The 24443-nt window shown below is 48.2% G+C and overlaps 1 protein-coding gene across 1 annotated transcript in view; it reads right to left on the bottom strand.

The window, feature by feature from the left end:
- Positions 1-24443, bottom strand: part of PA2G4 (proliferation-associated 2G4) — an 86905-nt gene that overhangs the window by 13652 nt on the left and 48810 nt on the right. The window contains exons 5-6 of the mRNA XM_030196752.1: positions 20688-20780; positions 18668-18731 (exon numbers count right to left, since the gene is read on the bottom strand). Coding sequence (XP_030052612.1) covers positions 18668-18731; positions 20688-20780 — 157 coding nt within the window. The remainder of the gene's footprint in view (positions 1-18667; positions 18732-20687; positions 20781-24443) is intronic.

Genomic DNA, 24443 nt, shown 5'->3' with positions numbered 1-24443 from the left:
AGCATTGATAAAGAAGGCTAAAAGAGAATATGAAGAGAACTTGCCATGGAGACAAAAACTCAAAGTAAAACCTTTATCAGGTACATCAGAAGCAGAAAGCCTGTGAGGGTATCTGTAGGGCCCTTAGATCATGAAGGAGCAAAAAACACACCCAGGGAGGACAAGGCCATTGAATGAATTCTTTGCTTCAGTTTTTACAGAAGATTATGTAAGATCTATCTGTAGCAGAAATGATTTTCAAGGGTGATGAGGAGGAACTAAAAGAAATCTTGGTGAACCTGAAAGATGTACCGAGCCAAACTGACAAGTTAAAAGGGTGATAAATCACCTGGACCGGATAGCATATATCCCAGGGTACTGAAAGAACTCAAACATGAAATTGCTGATCTGTTAAAATCATCCATAATAGCTGAAGATTGGAGGGTGGCCAATGTAAAGCCAATTTCCATGGACATAGCTGTCTTCTTTGTGACAACCGATAACTAGAGCATCCCCTTGGGCAAACAGAAGGACTCCAAATCCACCCTCAGGAGCTGGTAGAGGCAAGCCATGGCACACCCAATCTGCAAAGGCAAATTCACTGACTGCCACTCTGCATCCTCCAGCTCTCTCGAGACCTCTTGGTAGGGAAAGGTCTGAGGTGCCTGACAGACCCCCTTTAGCAGCGGATCGCCCTTTCTAACCACTGGAGGCTGATCCTCAAATCTGAAGAGTCTGCAACACTTCTGTCAGCAAATACAATAACTCATGGCGCCTGAAATTCCAGGCTACTGAGGGATCTTCATCCAAAAGGGACCTCAGCAGTCTTGTCCAGGGGGTCCATGTCCCGCTGCTCGGAACCCAGAGATAGGACCTCATCCAACTCATCCCCGAAAGCCACCCGAGGCCTCTTGGCCTTCGATACCACCCCGGAGGGCAACCTGCCCACATCTGCAGGCCAAGCCAAGGCCCCAGGGCCGCTGGAAGACTCCACAGGCAGGTCATTCTTCAGGCAGAAAGCCCGATGCAATAATAAAACAAATTCAGGGGAAAAGGGAGAAGAACTTATAGCCGCATCATGCTGGTTGCACTGGCAGGCCATCCACCCCAGCAAGGCCCTTCAAGTCCACAGACATTGTGAAAGATCTCCATTCTCGCCACAATTGCAGCAGCCGCCACAAGCATGGTCAGACCCGACTCCCCTGTAGGGACATCCCTTATGGCCTGCCCGAGCAACCTACTCCCAGATACCCCTTTCTCCTGTGCGGATGCCTTATCAGAAGACTCCTCTTCACAAACATAGCATAAGCCGTTAGAATCCAAGACCTCGTGGCACACCTTTTCCTCCGGAACCACCATGCGAACACCTGAGCTGAAGCCGCTCCAAGGAAGGACTCCCCCCCCCCCCCCCCCTGCCCAGAGGATCTGGAGTCACCAGAAATCCAGTACTGCCTACTGCCTGTGCACTAGACCTACTCCATACGAGCTCTCTTTCACCTTTTTTTTTTGTCAGTAAGCTAGAACTCCTGGTGCTTCCTTCACCAGACAATCATCTTAAGGAACTCCTCCCAGGGAGAGTGGGGGAGAGGGCAGATGCACACACTGCACACTGTAGGGGAGGGACCTGGAGATCGGAGTGTGCGCCCCCAAGGGGTAGGAACCAATAGACCAGTGTTCCTTCCACCTGTTCCTGCAAGGTCCCAATTTTTTTTTAAATTGTGCTAGTCAAGGAAGAACTGCCCCCAAAAGCTGAAAGGGATTTTTTCCCCCTTGAAACAGGGCCAAAACCAAAACTGCTGGAAGACTGAGAGGGTTAGGGCTGCACAACCCCTTATGTGAGGGCCAGAATCAATAGTTCTCAGTCATCCTCTGCTGGTATTACACACTTGTCAGGAATGATCTAGAGCAGATGATAATGAAAAAGGCAAAAATATTTAATTCCTTATTATCTGCTCTAGATCATTCCAGACAAGTGGGTAATATGCATTCCTACCAGAAGAGGGAGTCACCATATTCAGTCAAACCATATTCTACCAACCTCCCTTGTCCAACCCCCTCCAGCTTTCCTCTACCTCTGCATAGAGCATTATCACTACCTAAATGGGATGAAACAGCATACAAAAATGTTCAGTCTTTCTTAGAAAAAGAACTTGCAATATTTTAAAAACACACCATCTTAGACAAATCAAATCTATCCCATAGTTTACCCCCCCCCTCAAATGCAGCACACTGCCCCATCAGCATACTTATAGCCAAATCTCATAACCAGCAGTCAGTCCATTTATTCACACACTAGCCGTTAAGCCCGTTAAAACGGGCGATATTTCCAGCTACCCTCCTCGCCGCCACTCCCTCCCCCCTCCGTGCCAGGCCCCCTGCACTGACCTGACAGCGCATCTCACCTCTGTGTGAAAGCGCTGCAGGCAGCAGCAGATCGCTCTGCTGCTGCTGCCTGCAGCGCTTCCACACGGAGGTGAGAGGCACTGTCAGGTCAGTGCAGGGGGCCCGATACGGAGGGGGGCGGGAGCGGAGATGGGACGGTGGAGGTTGGTGTGCGCGATATTCGTTTCCAGGCTCTAGCGGCAGCGTCCGACAGTCCGACTCCATTTCCCTCTCTGTTCCACCCTCTGACGTCATCACGTCTTGACACGAGGGAGGGACAGAGAGGGAAGTCTCTACTGCACATTTGCAGGTGAGTCGGTCACTTGCCATTTATATGTTTGATTATCTATCACCCCTATTCCATCTCCACCCTCAAACCCCTAATTCCTATTACTCTGGAAAATAAGGTTGGGTAAAGTCAATACTCCAAAGAAATATCAAATCTATCCCATAGTTCAACCTCCCCCCAACAGCATACAGGGTATGATACATACCTGTAGCAGTTGTTCTCCGAGGACAGCAGGCTGATTGTTCTCACGACTGGGTGACGTCCGCGGCAGCCCCCACCAACCGGAAAGAAGCTTCGCGGGACGGTCGGCACGCAGGGCACGCCCACCGCGCATGCGCGGCCGTCTTCCCGCCCGTGCGCGACCGCTCCCGCCAGTTGAATGACTAGCAAAAGATGAAACACACAACTCCAAAGGGGAGGAGGGAGGGTAGGTGAGAACAATCAGCCTGCTGTCCTCGGAGAACAACTGCTACAGGTATGTATCATACCCTTTCTCCGAGGACAAGCAGGCTGCTTGTTCTCACGACTGGGGTATCCCTAGCTCTCAGGCTCACTCAAAACAAGAACCCAGGTCAATGGAACCTCGCAACGGCGAGGAAACAACAGAAATTGACCTACGAAGAACAACTAACTGAGAGTGCAGCCTGACCAGAATAAATTCGGGTCCTGGAGGGTGGAGTTGGATTTACACCCCAAACAGATTCTGCAGCACCGACTGCCCGAACCGACTGTCGCGTCGGGTATCCTGCTGGAGGCAGTAATGTGATGTGAATGTGTGGACAGATGACCACGTCGCAGCCTTGCAAATCTCTTCAATAGTGGCTGACTTCAAGTGGGCCACTGACGCTGCCATGGCTCTAACACTATGAGCCGTGACATGACCCTCAAGAGTCAGCCCAGCCTGGGCGTAAGTGAAGGAAATGCAATCTGCTAGCCAATTAGAAATGGTGCGTTTCCCGACAGCGACCCCTAGCCTGTTAGGGTCGAAAGAAATAAACAATTGGGCGGACTGTCTGGTGGGCTGTGTCCGCTCCAAGTAGAAGGCCAATGCTCTCTTGCAGTCCAATGTGTGCAACTGACGTTCAGCAGGGCGGGTATGCGGCCTGGGGAAGAATGTTGGCAAGACAATTGACTGGTTAAGATGGAACTCCGACACCACCTTCGGCAGGAACTTTGGGTGGGTGCGGAGCACTACTCTGTTGTGATGAAATTTGGTATATGGAGCATGAGCTACTAGGGCTTGAAGCTCACTGACCCTACGAGCTGAAGTAACTGCCACCAAGAAAATGACCTTCCAGGTCAAGTACTTCAGATGGCAGGTATTCAGTGGCTCAAAAGGAGGTTTCATCAGCTGGGTGAGGACGACATTGAGATCCCATGACACAGTAGGAGGCTTGGTAGGGGGCTTTGACAAAAGCAAGCCTCTCATGAATCGAACGACTAAAGGCTCTCCAGAGATGGCTTTACCTTCCACACGATAATGGTAAGCACTAATCGCACTAAGGTGATTCCTTACTGAGTTGGTCTTGAGGCCAGACTCTGATAAGTGCAGAAGGTATTCAAGCAGGTTCTGTGCAGGGCAAGAACGAGGTTCTAGGGCTTTGCTCTCACACCACACGACAAACCTCCTCCACTTGAAAAAGTAACTCTTTTTAGTGGAATCCTTCCTAGAGGCAAGTAAGACCCGGGAGACACCCTCAGACAGACCCAACGCAGTGAAGTCTACGCCCTCAACATCCAGGCCGTGAGAGCCAGAGACTGAAGGTTGGGGTGCAGTAACGCTCCGTCGTTCTGCGAAATGAGAGTCGGAAAACACTCCAATCTCCACGGTTCTTCTGAGGACAACTCCAGAAGAAGAGGGAACCAGATCTGACGGGGCCAAAAGGGCGCTATCAGAATCATGGTGCCGCGGTCTTGCTTGAGCTTCAGTAAGGTCTTCCCCACCAAAGGTATGGGAGGATAAGCATACAGGAGGTCGGTCCCCCAATGGAGGAGAAAGGCATCCGACGCTAGCCTGCCGTGTGCCTGAAGTCTGGAACAGAACAGAGGCAGCTTGTGGTTGGTCTGAGAGGCGAAAAGGTCCACCGAGGGGGTGCCCCACGCTCGGAAGATCTTGCGTACCACTCTGGCATGGAGCGACCACTCGTGCGGTTGCATGACTCTGCTCAGCCTGTCGGCCAGACTGTTGTTTACGCCTGCCAGGTACGTGGCTTGGAGGAGCATGCCGAACCGACACGCCCAACGCCACATCCCGACGGCCTCCTGGCACAGGGGGCGAGATCCGGTGTCCCCCTGCTTGTTGACGTAATACATTGCAACCTGATTGTCTGTCCGAATTTGGATAATTTGGTAGGACAGCCGATCTCTGAAAGCCTTCAGTGCGTTCCAGATCGCTCGGAGCTCCAGGAGGTTGATCTGTAGATCCTTTTCCTGGAGGGACCACAGACCCTGGGTGTGAAGCCCATCGACATGAGCTCCCCACCCCAGGCGAGATGCATCCGTCGTCAGCACTTTCCCGGGCTGCGGAATTTGGAATGGACGTCCCAGGGTCAAATTGGTCCGGATGGTCCACCAGAGCAGTGAAGTGCGGCAACTGGTGGAGAGGCGGATGACATCTTCTAGATTCCCGGTGGCTTGGAACCACTGGGAAGCTAGGGTCCATTGAGCAGATCTCATGTGAAGACGAGCCATGGGAGTCACATGAACTGTGGAGGCCATATGACCCAGAAGTCTCAACATCTGCCGAGCTGTGATCTGCTGGGACGCTCTGGTCTGCGAAGCCAGGGCCAAGAGGTTGGTGGCCCTCGCTTCGGGAAGGTAGGCCTGAGCCGTCTGGGAATTCAGCAGCGCTCCTATGAATTCCAGAGACTGAGTTGGCTGGAGATGGGACTTTGGGTAATTTATCACAAACCCCAGCAGCTCCAGAAGTTGAATAGTGCACTGCATGGACCGGAGGGCTCCTGCCTCCGAAGTGTTCTTGACCAGCCAATCGTCGAGATATGGGAACACGTGCACTCCCAGCTTGCGTAGGTAGGCCGCTACCACCACGAGGCACTTGGTAAACACTCGTGGGGCAGAGGCTAGCCCAAAGGGCAGCACACAATACTGAAAGTGCCGTGCGCCCAGGCGGAATCTGAGATACTGTCTGTGAGCTGGCAGTATCGGTATGTGAGTATATGCGTCCTTTAAATCCAGGGAACATAGCCAGTCGTTTTTCTGAATCATTGGCAGAAGGGTGCCCAAGGAAAGCATCCTGAACTTTTCTTTGACCAGGAATTTGTTCAGGCCTCTCAGGTCTAGGATGGGACGCATCCCCCCTGTTTTCTTTTCCACAAGGAAGTACCTGGAATAGAATCCCTGCCCTTCCTGCCCGGGTGGTACGGGCTCGACCGCATTGGCGCTGAGAAGGGCGGAGAGTTCCTCTGCAAGTACCTGCTTGTGATGGGAGCTGAAAGACTGAGCTCCCGGAGGACAATTTGGAGGCAGGGAGGCCAAATTCAGGGCGTATCCGCACCGCACTATTTGGAGAACCCACCGGTCGGAGGTTATGAGAGGCCACCTTTGGTGAAAAAATTTTAACCTCCCTCCGACCGGCAGATCGTCCGGTACGGACACTTGTAGGGCGGCTATGTTCCCGTGGATCCAGTCAAAAGCCCGTCCCCGGCTTTTGCTGTGGAGGCGCAGGGGGCTGCTTAGGCGCACGCTGTTGACGAGAACGAGCGCGCTGGGGCTGTCCCTGTGCCTGACGAGGCCTTCGGGCCGGCTGGTTGTACCTACGCTTCGCAAAAGAATAGGGTGCAGCCTGCCGGGCCCGGGAAAAACGTCCACCTGTAGAGGTGGATGCTGAAGGCGCCCGGTGGGAGAGCTTGTCGAGAGCGGTTTCCCGCTGATGCAGTTGGTCCACCATCTGCTCGACCTTCTCACCAAAAATGTTATCCCCCCGGCAAGGGACGTCAGCCAGTCTCTGCTGGGTGCGGTTGTCCAGGTCAGAGGCACGCAGCCATGAGAGCCTGCGCATCACTATACCTTGGGCCGCAGCACGAGATGCCACGTCACAGGTGTCAAAAATACCCCTGGACAGGAACTTTCTGCACGCCTTCAGCTGCCTGACCACCTCCTGATAGGGCCTGGACTGCTCCGGCGGGAGCTTCTCGACCAGGTCCGCCAGCTGTTGCACATAGGTCCGCATGTGGATGCTCATATAGAGCAGGTATGACTGGATGCGGGTCACGAGCATGGAGGATTGGTAGGCCTTCCTCCCAAACGAGTCCAGAGTGCGAGACTCCCGCCCCGGGGGCGCCGAGGCGGTATCCCTCGAACTCCGTGCCCTCTTGAGAGCAGAATCCACGACCGCTGAGTCATGGGGCAATTGGGGCCGCATGAGCTCTGGGTCAGAGTGGATCCTGTACTGGGACTCTGCTTTCTTGGGAATGGTGGGGTTAGTTAATGGTCGCACCCAGTTCCGGAGCAGCGTCTCCTTCAGGACATTGTGCAGCGGCACCGTGGAGGACTCTCTAGGTGGTGATGGATAGTCGAGGACCTCGAGCATCTCGGCCCTCGGCTCTTCCACAGAGACCACGGGGAAGGGAATGCTGATAGACATATCCCGCACAAAGGAGGCAAAGGAGAGACTCTCAGGTGGTGAGAGCTTCCTCTCCGGTGAAGGCGTGGGGTCCGAGGGAAGGCCCGTAGACTCCTCTGAGGAGAAATATCTAGGGTCCTCCTCTTCCCCCCACGAGTCCTCATCCTCGGTATCGGACATTAGCTCATGTAGCTGAGTCCTGTACCGGGCCCGGCTCGACGTCGAGGCACCGAGGTCTCGGTGGCGTCGAGCGGTGGACTCCCGCGCCGGCGGGGACGGAGCTCCCTCCATCGACGTCGACTCCACCTGCGTGGCGGTCGAGACCGGCACCGCAAGCGGCGGCGGTGTCGACAGCCCCGGCGCCGGGCTAGAGCTCGCCGGCGCCACAGTCATCGGCGCCGAGGGCGCAAGCACCCCCGGCGCCGGCACAGCCTGGCGCATCAGCCCTTCCAGGATCCCCGGAAGGATGGCTCTGAGGCACTCGTCCAGGCCCGCTGCCGGGAAAGGCGGTGGGGCCGGTAAGGGTGTCGGTGCCGGAAGCTGCTGGGGGCCAGGAGACGGCACCGAGGTGCCGGAACCCCGACGCGTCGGTACCTCCACAACCGACGGGGACCTCTCCTCACGACGATGACGCTTCGGCGGCGTCTCCTCTCCGACATCGGGATGCACCGAAGGCGACCGGTGACGACGCTTCTTGTCTTTCTTCCGATGCACGTCACCGGCGCCGGAGGGCATGGAGGAGGAGGAGGTCGATCCCCCTCGGTCTCGAGGTACCGGGTCAGACAGGGTTCGGTCCCGTGGGCCATGGGCTGAGGGAGTGACCGGGGCCGACTGCCCACGCGGCCTCTCACCTCTACCCTCACCGGAGGACCGGCGGGCCGACGGGACCTGTTCTCCTGGGGTCGCTGCCATCGGTGCCGAAGTCTCGGGCATCGATACCGGTACCGAAGGGCCGGGCGTCGATACCGATGCCTTCGAGGTCGACGTCGAGGGGCCGGCGCAAGTTCCAAAAAGACGGTCCCGCAGAACTTGCCTCGCAACCTGAGTCCGTTTCCGGAGACCGAGACACAAAGAACACGACTTGAGATTGTGCTCCGGCCCGAGGCACTGGAGGCACCAAGCGTGGGTGTCGGTCTGCGAGATCGGCCGGCCGCAGCGACCACACTTTTTAAATCCACTCGGGACCTTCGAGGACATCGACGGAAAAATCGCGTCGGCGAAGTCAAAGTCGTCAATGGTGGCTAAAAACACACCACGAAAAACAAACGACCGAGCGGCCACTAGGCCGCAACGTGACGTCCCCGCTGGAAGCGAGGGAAAAAAGGGAGCGCGTGTCCCATACGCGCAGGGTTTTTTTTTTTTTTTTTTTTTTTTAAAAGGAAACCGGGCGGTAACTAAAACCGAAAAACAAATTAGAAAAAGCACGATCAGCGTAAACGCGATCGAACGATCCGGCGGCTGAACAGAGAGAGCGCAAAACACGACTCTCTCCAGGCGCGGAAAAAAAGGAACTGGCGGGAGCGGTCGCGCACGGGCGGGAAGACGGCCGCGCATGCGCGGTGGGCGTGCCCTGCGTGCCGACCGTCCCGCGAAGCTTCTTTCCGGTTGGTGGGGGCTGCCGCGGACGTCACCCAGTCGTGAGAACAAGCAGCCTGCTTGTCCTCGGAGAATGATAAATACATAGCCAAATCTCATGATAACCAGCAGTCAGTCATTTATTCACACATTATCTATCACCCCATCCCACCCCCCACCCTCAAACCCCTAATTCCAATTACTCTTGAAAATAAGGTACTGTAAAAGTCAATGCTCTATACTAGGCCTCCTATATATATAGTAGCAAGGCACAGGAAAATAAGATTTTCAGATCACTGCAGAACTCTAAATAGAGAGTCTACTGACTGAGCTGACCCAGGCAACTGACTCCACTGTGTAGCAATCTTTTTTTCTTCTGAACTTTGTAAAGTTTAACAGTCGTAGATCATAATACAGTAAGTCTAATCAACACAAATCAGCAATAGGCAGGTTAGCAAAGAAAGGAAGACACCCCCCCCCAACAGGCACATACTGCACAAACCAAAACTAGTTTCATGTGGTAACAGTGGTTAGCGTATCTGGGTTTAAAAAAAGGTTTGGACAAAATACTGGAGGAAAAGTCCATAGTCTGCTATTAAGACAGACATGTTCTTATGTACTCAGTCTCAACTATAAATGAAATCCTAAACCTTATCTTTATATTTAAAAAAACAAAACAAAAAAAACCCCAAAACCTTATCCTCTAAATCTAAAATTAATTCCCTCCAACTTAGATGTATCAAAAGGAAAATAAAGCACCAAATAAAAAAAAAAGTCAAGCTTGTCTGTAGCGTTCCCGTAATAACCCTCAACAATATACTCGCTCTCACATGCCCAAAAGGTCCCCCCCCCCCCCCACAGCGCTTCTCCAAACACCCCTTCCTGCCTTACCTTCCTGTAATGGCATTAATTCTATTATAGAGCACCCAAATCTCCTTAAAGCAGCCTCTCTTATTCTTGTGCCTCACTAGAAGTAGTCTCTTATTATGGGCCTCCCAAGGAGGAACAACCAGCTCTCATGCTGCTACAAAGTTGAGCTTTGCAGCACTGAGACAGTGTCCGAGTATTATCATCTTTATGTCTGAAGCTAAAAGGACAACTGGAAGTAATTTTGTGCCCTATAATTAATTTTACTCTATACTGAATCCCTTTTCAGTATGCTTGAATCTCCAGAAAGTGTCACCAAATATGCGCCACGGTACCCACCACTCGACATTCTCTCCGTTTTTTAAAAACACTCTAGGATAGCATCTTGAGCATCTGTACAACAGGGCCGGATTAACACTATATTGGGCCCTAGGCAAACATATATTTGTGAGTCCTCCTACTAGGGACCCCATCCCCCACTAACATTTGACCACTCCAGAAGTGGATGGAAAGTGCAGAGCCTAGCTGTGGGTATGACAGCAGTAATAATTTGTGAGTGAGCATAGGGACTATGCAAGCACATGCTTTGAATGGAGAGGCTTAATGGATAGAGAAGGGGAGATGCCAAGTTACCCAGTTCCAGGAGGGAAATTCTGAGCCAGTCCTGGATTTCTTCAACTCTATCTTGGTACATTATGAGGCATATTTTCAAAGCACTTAGCCTTCCAAAGTTCCATAGAAACCTATGCAACTTTGGAAGGCTAAGTGCTTTGAAAATATGCCTCTATGGGACCCAAAGTGCTGATTTCAATTGATTTCATATAAAAAGAACACTGACTTGGGACATAAGTTCAAAAACAGGACTGGCCAAAAAGTCTCCCTCCAGGATTGGAGCTGGGTAACTTGGCAGCTCTGCAACAGTGGGGAGAAACAAGGAAGCTGGGCAAGTCATTTTCACTCTCTACGATACAAACCAAAGATTCCATAGATGGACTGCCAGAAAGAGTAAGATTTAAGGGCAATGGGTCCAAGATATAAATTTACAAATGTTTTACCTATGAAACAAGGTTCACAAATGGAAAAAGCAAAATAAAATATTTCACTTTTTTTTTTTTTTTTAACATAACTACATAAGTATTGCCATACTGGGACAGACAAAAGTTCCATCAAGCCCAGCATCCTGTTTCCAACAGTGGCCAATCCAGGTCACAAATACCTGGCAAGATCCCAAAAAAGTACAAAACATTTTATACTGCTTATCCCAGAAATAGTGGATTTTCCCTAAGTCCAATTTAATAATGGTCTATGGACTTTTCCTTTAGGAAGCCGTCCAAACCTTTTTTAAACTCTGCTAAACTAACCGCCTTCAACACATTCTCTGGCAACGAATTCCAAAGTTTAATTACACGTTAAGTGAAGAAATATTTTCTCCGATTCATTTTAAATTTACTACTTTGTAGCTTCATCGCATGCCCCCTAGTCCCAGTATTTTTGGAAAGCGTAAACAGACGCTTCACGTCTACCCATTCAACGCCACACTGTATTTTATAGACCTCTATATCTCCTCTCAGCCGCCTTTTCTCCAAGCTGAAGAGCCCTAGAGGGGAATAATCGAACGGGGACGACCATCTCTAAGGGCGGCACCGCGAAGGGGCAGGGAAACCCGTATTATCGAAACAAGATGGGCGGCAATCTTTCGTTTCGATAATACGGTCAGGGACGCCCAAATCTCAACATTTAGGTCGCTTTTAGAGATGGTCGACCTAAATGTCGAGATGGGCGAACTTAGAGATGGTCGTCCCCGGTTTTCACCCATAATGGAAACAGAGGATGCCCATCTCAAAAACGACCAAATCCAAGTGATTTGGTAATGGAAGGAGCCAGCATTCGTAGTGCACTGGTCCCCCTGACATGCCAGGACAACAACCGGGCACCCTAGGGGGCACTGCAGTGGACTTCACAAATTGGTCCCAAGTGCATCATACCTCCCTTACCTTGGGTGCTGAGCCCACCAACCCCCCCCCCCCAAACCCACTCCCCACACTGTACACCACTATCATAGCCCTTATGGGTGAAGGGGGGCACCTACATGTGGGTACAGTGGGTTTGTGGTGGGTTTTGGAGGCTCAACATTTACCATCACAAGTGCAACAGGGTAGGGGGGGGGGGGGGGATAGGCCTGGGTCCGCCTGCCTGAGGTGCACTGCACCCACTAAAACTGCTCCAGGGATCTACATACTGCTGCAATGGACACGAGTATGACATTTGATGCTGGTATAGAGGCTGGCAAAAAAAATTTTTAAAGTTGTTTTTTTGAGGGTGGCAGGGGGGTTAGTGACCATTGGGGGAGTCAGGGAAGGTCATCCCCGACTCCCTCCGGTGGTCATCTGGTCAGTTCGGGCACATTGTTTGAGGCTTGATCATGAAAAAAAAAATGGACCAAGTAAAGTCAACCAAAAGCCCATTTCTTAAGCACGCCCCAGTCCCGCCTTTGCTATGCCTCCGACACGCCCCCGTGAACTTTGGTCATCCCCGCGACGGACTGAAGTTGAGGACGCCCAAAATCGGCTTTCGATTATGCCGATTTTGGGTGACCCTGAGAAAAGGACGCCCATCTCCCGATTTGTGTCGAAAGATGGGCGCCCTTCTCTTTCGATTATGCCCCTACTAGCCACTTTAGCCTTTCCTCATAGGAAATGCTTCTGAAAGAATATAGGCAGAGTGGAGGCAGCATTAGGATAGTGTTCAAAGAAATTTGCCTGAGTAATTTAATAGTAAACAAGATAAATTCCCTGGGCTGAAAACTTCCCTTCATTTAGTATGTGTAAAGGTACATTTGTACCAGGGAACTTTTCCATTCTAGCCCAGATTTTCAAAGGGCAGCTTCATTTCTGAGTCTATGCTCACCAGATACAAAGGAACATCCACAAGTACATGACATGCACTTTTTCTAGCTCTCTTTTGTAGTGCTGTCTGTCCTGCTGCTCATGCGCTCATTCAGGCAGTGCCCCCACCAGGTCTGCCCACCATCATTTAAAATTCTGGCATTTGCTGCCTGTTCTTTTCCTCAGCAGATCCTTCACACTTTCCCCTCCTTTGCAACAATATCTTCCCCTCCCCAAGAATACTCACTGATTCTCTCCAAAGACCCTGCTGTGCTGAGCTCAGCATCCCCCACAGCCCTTCCCTTCCTGTGACTATCAGAGCCTTCCCATTGGCTGGATTCTACCACAACCTCTGCAATGGAACAGGGGAGTATTGGAGAGCTGTCATGGGCTAAACCCTAAAAAAAAAATCCACACACTTAGCACAGCCTTCTGGCTTTGAGACAGGTAACATAAATTTTTTAGAATCCTGAAAAAAACCCAGATAGTTGGCAATTCTAGCCTCCTACATCCTGAGCACATCTGACAGCGTTCCCTTAAACTTGAGGCATGTGCCTAGTTTGCCTATGCCTTAATCAGCTCTCCTCCAGTCATACTATCAATATATAACTAAAAATTTTAAAGTTGTTCTTCTGTATGTGAACAGATCCTGAAGAACTACGAGCAACTTCCATCTGCTTCCTTGTGTAATTACAGTTTAACACCTGCTTCCAAAGTTGTCTATGCTCCTTTTTATTTGGATCCCTGTTCCTCCAGTACAATCTTAATCAGCCTTTTCATGGTGTTTGTAATCATATGCACAACACTATAAATTTGCTTCCTCCCAAGTCAGTCTATCCTTTACCACAGGACTTTAATTGTAAATATGGCCACTGTTGGAAGCAAGATATTGGGCTACATGGACAACTGGTCTGACCCAGTATGGCTAGTCTTATGTTTTTATGAGTAATAGGCTATAAGGAGCAGACATTCCCTTTGAAGGGCGTGGAAAGTTAATTTAGCCATCATCTAAAACTGACCCTAATTGCCCTAAAGCCTTGTGCTCCCACTGCTTAAAGACCACTGAATCTATTCCTGGGGGAAATTAGGCATTGTGGTGAACTGGACTAAGCTGGGAAATTTCATCCACTGAACCCCCAAAGAGTGTCCCAGCAATGCACTGCATGATCTGTTACTGGGCATATCCATAACCAATAAACCCTTTTATACTTGGGAATACACAAAAGACCTGCTAAATGTGTCTGTCCCAAGCCCAATCCTCACGATGTAATTTTAACTCCAATTCCACAGCTGCCCTGAGCTAGGAAGCCAAATATTTTTACAAGTCTGGTATTCCAAATCTTCCTCTATCCCTACCTCAGCACATCACTTTCCGCACAATCCTCGGCGCCTTATGTTGCCAAATAAAAGCAGCCAGGTGAGTCTGCAGACTTGCTAGAATCTTTTTAGGTACAGCCACTGGAAGGACCTGGAAAGCATATAGCAAACGTGGTAATACATTCATTCCAATGGTGGCAATCCTGCCAAACCAAGAAATTGTTAGCCGAGACCATGACTCCAGGTCCTTACAAATTTGACCAAAAAGCTTTAGGTAATCAGATTCACATAGGGTAACTTTGTGAGTGTATCAGGGTAACTCCTAGGGTAACAGGTACCATTTTTTATTCACTTTGAAGGGGAATTCTCTTTCAGCTGCATTATTTGGTTCTGAGAGAGATTAAGATTTTGAGCTTCCATTTTACACATATCCAGTAATTCTTGCACTAAGGTGTGAATAGTAGTTAATGGAAATGGTAAAGTTAGCAAGACATCTGCAAAAAAAGAGCATTCTTATGCTCACCATTTAGCACCTCAATTCTCCCAACATTTGGATAAGCCATTGTGGCCTGCGCCAGAGGCTCCAACATGAGAGCAAAAGACTTGTACTTCTATCCAGTGGAAACAATGAAGAGTTACCGCCATTAATTCTGACACAGGCTAAGGGCTTAGTATATACTACTACTATTAAACATTTCTATAGTGCTACTAGACTTACGCAGCGCTGTACAAATTAACATGAAAAGACAGTCCCTGCTCAACAGAGCTTACAATCTAAATTGGACAGACGAACAGACCTATCTGCAACTAGACCCCAGGCCCCTTCCCCAGTGTCCAGCACAACATGCAGAAAATCTCAGTAGATGCAATCAAAAGATTTCTCCACATCTACTGCTAGCGTACACTCTAGCTGCTTTTTCTCCTTAGCCAACTGAATCAGGTGCAATGTATGGTACACATTATTGACTATTTCCAATGAACAAATCCTACCTGATCAGGATTTATCAATTCAGCAAGGACTCCCTGAAACCTACTGGCCAGAATTTGGACAATACATTTAATAATGGGATGAGAGGTAAGACTGGCACTACAACCTCTTTTCTTCCTTTGGAATAACTGCAATTCATGTCTCCATACCATATAAAGAATCAGGTTAACCCTAAAGGCTTTTAAAAAATTCAGCAGTTAACCCATCCAGACCTGGGGTTTCTTCCCAGGCTGGTTTTTAATCCCTGACGTCCCAACTCAATCTCCACATCAAGGACCTCTGGTATGCTGAAAAATTGGGCAGATTCACTTCTTGCAAATATTGGTCAGTCCCCTCAATTTATCATCCTTTGTATAAAGCTGTGCAAAAACTCCACAAACCTAGATCTTACTTGTGGCCCACTACGGAACATAGTAAATAATGGCAGATAAAACTTGCATTGCCCATCCAGTCTGCCCAACAAGGCTTATTATGGCTGAAGAACAGACATTCATTATCAATTCATAATTAAATCAATAAACCAACAATCCAACCATATGGTTAACTAAATATTTTACTCTATTTCAGCCTTAATGTGTCTTCCCCGCCCCCACTGAGATACACAGCACACGATATGACAGATATAAAATACACATACTTGAAGAAAGTGGAGATACATGATTGAGGGGGGTTAGAACAGTTGTTGGGGGAGGGAATGAGCAAAACGTGCTGAACTTGGTTTTAGCATGAAAGATATCTTAACAGTAATTAGTTGTAACACTTTTGAAATGATGTCCAATAACTTTATTAGAAGTTTAATGTTTTGTTAATAAAACAGATTTTTCATAAGATACACATACCTGGTCACATTCTGTTTTTGCCATTTTTGGGACAGATTGCAGAAGTCTGTCCGACACTGGCCTTGACTTAGAACTTAGTATCTGATGTAAACCCATTAAACCAAGTACCATCAAATTTGGTAATTCTAACTTTGCAAGAATATTGGGACCGGAAAACTTGACTTGGTACATAAGGTATTAATGTCAGCAAAAGTTAGTTTGGTCCCATATCTTGTAAGGATTTGTAGATTTGCGTCGGACAATAGGTGCATCTCAGCCAAAACAGGGAATATGGTCACGTCATTTCGCCCTCTTCAGTAATTATAGTTGCATTTTTGACCAACTGGAGTCTCTTCATAGACTTCCTAAGAAGACCTTAATACAACAAATTGCAATAGTCTAACCTAAAGACCAGTGTTGCACGTACAATCCCTTTACTCCCAGATCATAAATTTTCCATAAGCTGATGAAAAGGAACTGCATTTTAGGGAAACACTAGTAAAAAAGGCCCGTTTCTGACACAAATGAAACGGGCGCTAGCAAGGTTTTCCTCGGAGTGTGTATGTTTGAGAGATTGTATGTGAGAGTGACTGTGTGTGAGAAAGAGAGTGAATGTGCGAGTGTGTGTGTGTGTGAGAGAGAGAGAGAGAGAGAGAGAGAGTCTGGGTGCGAGTGTGTCTGTGAGAGAGAGAGTGTGTGTGTGAGAATGAGAGTGTGTGCAAGTGTGTATGTGAGACAGTGAGAGAGACAGAGTGTGTGTTTCACACAGATACAGTGTGTGCGAGAGAGAGTGTGTGAGACACAGACTCTCTGTGAGACTGAGTGATTGAGACCAATAGTGTGTGTGAGTGACTGTGTGACACAGAGAGTGAATGTGATACAGTGTGAGACAGTGTGTGAGAGACAGTGTGTGTGAGAGAAAGACATTGACTGTGAGAGAGAGAGTGTGTGTGTGTGACAGATATACCCCCCTCCCTGTCTCTGGTGTCAGCCCCCCCCCCCCCCCTCTCTCTGGTGTCTGAGCGTTACTGTGCATGGTACTCCCCATCATTGCACCAACTGGAAAGCAGAGGGACTCTGCTCCCATTCCTCCAGGTCCAGAATCTGCCAGCTGAGAAAATCTGTGAGCATGTTTTGTGGCATGGAAAGGATCTAGATGGCCTGCACAGACCCTTTAATATTGGTTCCCCATATGCTACTTCAGCCATCTGTGGTGCCGAGACCACCTGAGTAATCGGAGAGGACAACACCTGACAAAAAACTAATCTGATTAATAGAGGATTCATATCCCTCTTCCTATGATAGTTCCTCTGACTCTGGGGAACTACTACCCGGGAACTTACTCTCCATGTCCTTCCTGTCCTGCTCCAAAATGGAAGTCACAACTGGGACCCAATCTGTGTCCACTGACTCAATGGCCACCCTGGGCTACCTGGACAGCCATTTTCTCTCCTGGGAAGGAACACAGGACCTCTGCAGAGACATTCCCTGGGCTCATTGCCTGTCATTCACAGGGCTGATCTTTGCAGCCCTGCTAGAGCCTTTTGCAGGCAGTCTGTAAAATCCGAGGACCCATTCTGCAGCAAGGCCCCTGTGGGCCAGGGAGAAGGCTCCTCTAAATCATGCTGGGCCTGATACACCTCACACTGGGTAGAAGTCATGCAGTCTGACCACAATATGGACACTGCGTTTGCCAAAGAAGCCTCAGTGGCTAAACTGGACGACAAGATTGGGCCTCCCTCTCTGGCCCCTGCTGCTTTGAAGGCGCTGGTAACAGTGGCACTTCAAAGCCACGATTGCTGTGCTGCTAGAAGAGACCCTGTCACAACTGGGTCAGCAGCAGTCAGTTGGACTGGCCACCACAGACCCCACAGCACCAACTGCCCAGCATTACCAAGTCTCTCTCCCAAGCCAGCCCAAATCTGACACTTATGATGGTATCTCAACTCCCCATTAGAGAATGACACCCAGAAAAAGTTTGTCCCCATCCTCGCAGGTCCCATCTTTGTCCCCGCAGGCTCTGTCCTCATCTGCAAAAGCTTCAAACACTTATGATTTTATATTTAAATATTTTTATTAAAATGGAACAATATTCTGTGCAACTGTTTATAAATCACAAATAGAAAACAGTAACAATGAGCAAGTATAATAACCCCCCTACCATCACCCTTTACACTTTCCAAACCCAACAGCCAACTTCTATACATCATTGTGTCTACTTTTTTCTCTCCCCCCCTCCTCCAATATCCCTTTCTCTAGCTTTCCACCTGCTTTCCTGATCTGCATCTAGGACAAAATGGCTTGCAGCCAGCTTTTTAAAAGGCACCAAAAAGGCTGGTGGAGAAAGAGACAAAAGATATATATTATGTCCCCTGCAATTCAAGCTCTGGAATAAATCTGTTTGCTTCTCCAAGCTTGGACCCCAGAACTACAGTTTCCAGGAGAGCTGCCTTTACTCCTACATGCAGAATAGTCTATGGTGGATGGAAAAAAAGTTACAATTACAAAGCAGAAATTAAAGAACAGTGCATGCATTCTGCACTGGTCAAGTTTCAGACATCATATAACTGAGCAGAAATTCTGATAATGCATGAAATTGCTGCTCTGAGCTCCTTCAACCAGTCATGACTTGCAAAAAGTCACAAACCACATATGGCACTAGACTGCTGTGAACGTTACATCAGACCAATACAGGCCATGGATTGAATGAAGGAAATGTGAATATGAAATGTAAATTTGTAATACTGTTCTGAACATGCCAGCTTCCAGAGGACCAGACAGAAGAGTGACAGAAGCCCCTTTAAGAATTTTAAGAAAAAACAAATTCAGAGTAAGAGTATGGAAATATTTACCAGGATACTTAACAGCAGCAAAGTAGTGAACAGCCTGCCTGTGGGTTCAACTGTGAAGTTTGATAAGCTGCAAGTGAATTAAAGGACTGCCCTCCCCCCTCTCCCCCAACAAGAAAAAGCCCATAGCTTGTACCTTCTATGGGTGTGCAGTTAAAGGATTGAGCTATCTTGTTCCAGGCTTCGGTTACTTGTGTGTTCTGTGGATACAAAAAATAGCAAATCATAATTTTAACCTCCCATCCTAGGGCGCTTCTGTGTACCAAAATGACAATGGCAGTGCAAATCCTGCTTCTTTTAGAGAACGACACTGCATGATGTGCCAGCAGTGGCAGAGATGGGCTGGGGAGGAAGAGAAGGACATAAGGGGGTTAAGAAGGGATGGTCAGAAACAAGTACAAAGGAGGCACTACAAAGCAGAAACATGAACAGCACAACATCAGAATTCCTCTGTACAAAATTGTATCCACCTGCATATTTTCCCAGTGAACAGTTTATGTCTCTGTCCTGTAAGGCCCACAAGCCAATGGTGGCCCCAAAGGTTGACCTATATATTTTTTCTCTTGCAGGATGTATCCTCTGAATAGCCTGTGCATGCTCAAACTCATCTCACATTCAACTCTACTCTGCACATGCATTTGCCACAAGCCGATTGCATGTCAGTATGTGCGGCTGCTGCCATTTGATTTGCACCTGAACGCTAACCCTGCAGCAGCCACTTGTTCATCCTTCCTTGTTCTCCGCTGTGGCCTGCGGTGGTGCTGCAAAAAGCATAACAAACATACCTCTTTCCAGCGCTATGCCCGCTTCAGACTCCCTCCTCCACGCTATGCCCACTTCAGACTCCCTCTCCCAACCGGTCTGGATGGACCTTGTCAAGCTGTGACCCTGAATTTACTCTGCCATGAGTTCAGCCTACCATCTACCTCCACTATTCATGACTGCCTTTTCCAAATTGGTAGCGGCTGATTCCAACTTCAGCCATTACTTCCATTAGGCCCCAGTGCAGCCTGATCCCAACATGATCAAGTGTGCAACTGACCATTTACTGCTTCCATTGTAGCAGACGCACATAGCAATTCAGAGGCAGCTGAATGGGGTGGGCTACAGGAGTTTTCCCCCAACACAGTGTCAGCAATTAGACAACTTGGGGGCAGGAATAGAGATTGGTTGGAGGAACCATACAAACCAAAAAGATGTTCCGGTGCTCCTATACCAATTGAGAGTCCATGTGCTTGCAGTCTACCCTCCCTACTGACTGCTGCCAGCCCAACAACACAACAGTGCAGAACATCTGTGTGAACAGCAGACAACAGACCAGACCAGGTCAGTCAGCAGCCTTGTTGGGGGCAGGAGGAAACAGAAAAGAGGAAACTAAAGGCTGGGGTAGGAGTGTACCAGAGACAGCCCAAAGACTGGAGGAGGCTGACGCAAGCAGTAGCTAATGCTGGGGTTGGGAGAGTGAAAATGGGGAGCCCGTGGAGAGAGCGAGCACAACAGTACCTGGGGAGTGGTAGGGAGGAAAGTGAGAATGTGTCAAAATTTGCAGAGGCAGAGAGATTCACGAATGGAGGAATGAAGAAGTGCCAGAAGGGGACAAGTAGCCTAATGGTTAGAGCAACAGGCTAAGAACCAGAGAAACCTGGCTTAATCCCACTCCTTCTGACCTCAGGCAAGTCACTGAATCCTCCACTGCCTCAGGTACAAGCTTAGATTGTGAGTCCTCAATGGACAGGGAATACATACTGTTCCTGAATGTAACGCGCCTTGAGATACAACTGAAAAAGGCATGGGGTAAATCCAAATCAATAACAGAGATATACAGAGTGTGTGCCAGGAGGGGAGAGAAAGAGGAGATGTGGGCAGGAGAGAGGGAGTATGCCAGGAGGGTGAGAGAAAGGTCAAGATGCATGGGTCCAAGCAGCAGGCATGGGAGGTGGGTTTTTTTTTTAATTTTAAATATTACAGAAGAGCATGATGGGAGAGAGAGAAAGTGGTCAGCCAAGGGAGAGAGAGGGAGACTGACTACTGGTGGCATTTGAGATTGGCACAGACTAGCGGGGATGAACTTCACTGCCATGCTGCTCAGCAGTGTCACAGTCCAACATGAAAGATATTTGTTTGCTACTTAAAATTTAGTGAAGACTTCCTCTTACCTGGTTTCCTGGCTTCACCAAGCGTAGAGCCGCCTCGACACACAGGTGAGCTGCCTTGATGACATCTGCCTTGCGACCTGTCACCAGATTTTCCTGTAAAGGGAAAGAGGTGTCGAAGCATTACTCACAGTATGAGCAGAAGATACAGAACCGTCTTCCGCATGGGCAAAAAACTGCATGAGTATTCAAAGCACAAAAGACACAGACACTGCAGCAATAGGAAAATCTAAGCAACAGTGTAAACGGCAGTAAACGTTCATACATTCAGCTTGATTTCGTGCACAAAAAGGTAGCCCACAAAATGTGCTATTAAAGAATGTATTCCTTTATTTAGCTCTCATCATGGGCGTAAGTAGTATGACTGTACAATTTGAAATACTGAAAAAGAAAAAATGCCTTAAATGTATAACTTCCAAGTGATACTGTTAACTGTCCTGTGCAGTTCAGAGCTAGTCAGTTATTTCTATACCAAAGCAGAGGACCAAATAGAGAACTTTTTGCTCAATATAATACACAACACAAAAACTTGACATCTCCAATGTTCACACATCCCCTCTTACTTCCCCCTCTACTGTTTCTATCCCCTCCCCTGATGGCACCATATTTGCTCCCTTTTTCATTTATATGGCTCCCAGGTTTTCTGGAACACTGGAATCAGACCTTTCTTCATCGCAGTCAGTTTAGACATCTGATAGATATGTTTAACTTTATATCCTACTCTTTGCATAGAGGGCATCTCTGCTTTTTTCCATGCGCGGGCCAGTTGCATTTTAGCCGCCGCAAAAATTTGAATCGCTAATTTATGTTCCCGTACCCTAATCTCTTTAAGTCGTGCATGGAGTAAGCAATATTCTACCTGTCGTGCATATCCTCCCTTTCCCAAGTCATTGACCACTTCCACTATCTTTTCCCAATACATTTGCACCTTAGGGCATTCCCACCAAATATGCATGAATGTCCCTCTTCCCCCACACTCTCTCCAACATTCTCCTGAAACATTTGTATAAATCTTATGGAGCTTTTCTGGTGTATACCACCACCAATATAGGATCTTATATCCATTTTCCACCATCGGCTGGGTGATTGAAGCTTTCAATAAAAACCTAAGACTGGTTGCCCACCATTCTGTCGAGAAATTTTTGTTTAGGGCGTTTTCCCCTCTATCTGTATAGCATCCTTGTGGTGAGGCCAAGAGCAACAGTGCCTTATTATAGTCGCGTTATACACCCCTTTCCCCCTCCTCCTTTCAATGCCCTCTCTAGTCCCGTCTCTGCCAACTCCAGGCACAACACGTTTCTGACATCCTGCTGAAGAAGGTATTGCTGCTTCACGTCCCTTCCTGCGTCTCCCAAGACTGGAAGCAATATGCTCTGGTTAACATGAAAGGCCAAAATCACATTCAGGATAAAAGAAGGGACTATCATTTCTATAGCGCTACTAGATGTACAAAGCGCCGTACACATTACATGCAGGCACTTTTTCTGTCCCTAGTGGGCTCACAATCTAAGGTGTTCTTTGTACCTGGGGCAATGGAGGGTTAAGTGACTTCCCAGGGTCACAAGCAACTGCAGTGGGAATCGAACCTAGTTCCCCAGGATCTCAGCTCACTACACTAACCATTAGGCTACTCCTCCACTCCTTAAGGGATGGGGTGCAGTACCAACTTTTCTCTAGAGAGCACCAAGGGCTCTCTGAATGATACAGCCTGTAACTACGAAATCTGTCATATTGAGCAAACAGGCACAAGAAACACTGTTTTCAATGCAACATCTTTTAACGTGATATTCAAGGGCTCAAAGAGCAACTGGATAAAGGCCAACCCAAGATTCAAATCCTAAGGTGGAACTAGGCAATGACAAGGGGCCCCTAATTAGCCTTATACCTCTCAAAAACCTAATGCTATCCAGATGAGGCCTTGAATTAAATCTGCCAATGCAACCTGTATCTTGAGGCAGCCAAGGACAACTCCCTATCCACATCATCCTACAGAAACTCCAGAATTTCTCCTATAGAGGCCTTCAACAGCATTACCAGTCTCTCCACATACCATCCCTCAAAGATATGCCACACAAGGACCTACCTTGGAAAAGACAGCACTACAGTGGGTTCTAGAACATCAGTACACCGATTGGAAACTAAACCAGCCAGATTAGTTCAGGTTGCAGTCAGTCCAGTCAGTGCAAACAGAAAACATGTCTTTTTCATACATGCAGAACACAGACCCTCACACTGCGTAGAATAAGTAACCACAAACTAAAAATAGAAATAAAAATTAAACAGAACCCCCAAGATGTCAGATGCTGCTTACAGCGCAACACCAGAGAAGGAGAAAACAATGTATGTTCCCCTGTACTTTGCAAAATATAAAGTTTTCTGTTAGCACTGACTGCAACCTGAACTAATCTGGCTGGTTTAGTTTCCAATCGGTGTACTGATGTTCTAGAACCCACTGTAGTGCTGTCTTTTCCAAGGTAGGTCCTTGTGTGACTTGTGGAAGTTACTGCTATTATGGTATGTTGGATTTGCTCTGTAGGTCCTGAGTGACGTATGTAGTGTTTTGTATTTCTTCACTGTATGCCTGGTATTGGACTTATACCACACCTTTCTCAGTAATAGCTCAAGGAAAGTTGGTACAGTAGGTATTTTCCTGGTCCTGGAGGACTTACAATTTAAGTTTTGCATCTGAGGCAATGGAGGATTAAATGATTGGTCCAAGATCTCAAGGAGCATGAGTGGGATCTGAACCCTGGCTTCCCTGGTTTTCAGCTTGCTACTCTAACCATTAGGTGCAACTAATACCTAATGTTTGGTAACAGCAGCAAACTAAAGGCTAGCAGAGCTGAAGCCAGGTGACCATCTGGCAACCTATTCTATCTGTGTCTTATATAGCGACCGCTGTTCCTAACAGGATTCACAGTTGTTCACAAAAGAGAAATTCTAACAGTAAGGAGAAAAATTTACAAAAACAAAAAGGTGAAATTAGGCCTTACCTGCTAATTTTCTTTCCTCTAGACCCTCCAGACCGGTCAAGACGCTTGGGTTATGCATGCCTACCAGCAGAGGGAGACTGAGAAAACTAACTTCAAACTGAGTACATATAACCTGTGCTAGCCCTCTATCTCCAGTATACAGTTAGCAAAGCAGAGAAACACATCCCTGTAACAGTAACTCCGAAACTAATAAAACCCCTGTACCTGGAAAACTAATAGGTAAACACCAACAGTGTGCTTAAACAGATGAAACGCTCAGGCGTCCCACTCTGCAGAACATTAGAGTCAAAGAAAATGTCTCCGACCATACTGAATATCAAATGAACAGACATAGCAGAACACGGCTCAAAATACTTCTGATAACTGACCCGGCTGAAAATTACTTTTGCTGAATTACTTCTGATACGAACCAGGGTGGGCTCTTGACCGGTCTGGAGGGTCTAGAGGAAAGAAAATTAGCAGGTAAGGCCTAATTTCACCTTCCTCAGCAACCCTCCAGACCGGTCAAGACGCTTGGGAAGTACCAAAGCAGTAGACACATTAAGGGTGGGACCCACGAAAAGCAGAAGACAACACAGCCGCTCCAAACCGAGCATCCTCTTTTGCCTGCACATCAATTCTATAATGCTTTACAAAAGAATGAATGGACGACCACACCGCCGCCTTACAAATGTCCTGAGGGGGAATAAAACTACTTTCCGCCCAAGAGGCGGCTACCCCCCGAGTAGAGTGTGCCTTCAGTACCGAGGGAACTGCCCGACGTTTC

This window comes from Microcaecilia unicolor, chromosome 3, assembly GCF_901765095.1.
Source record: "Microcaecilia unicolor chromosome 3, aMicUni1.1, whole genome shotgun sequence".
NCBI lineage: Eukaryota > Metazoa > Chordata > Amphibia > Gymnophiona > Siphonopidae > Microcaecilia > Microcaecilia unicolor.
The sequence above is the reverse complement of the archived record's forward strand: the minus strand, read 5'-3'. Positions and strand labels throughout refer to the sequence as shown.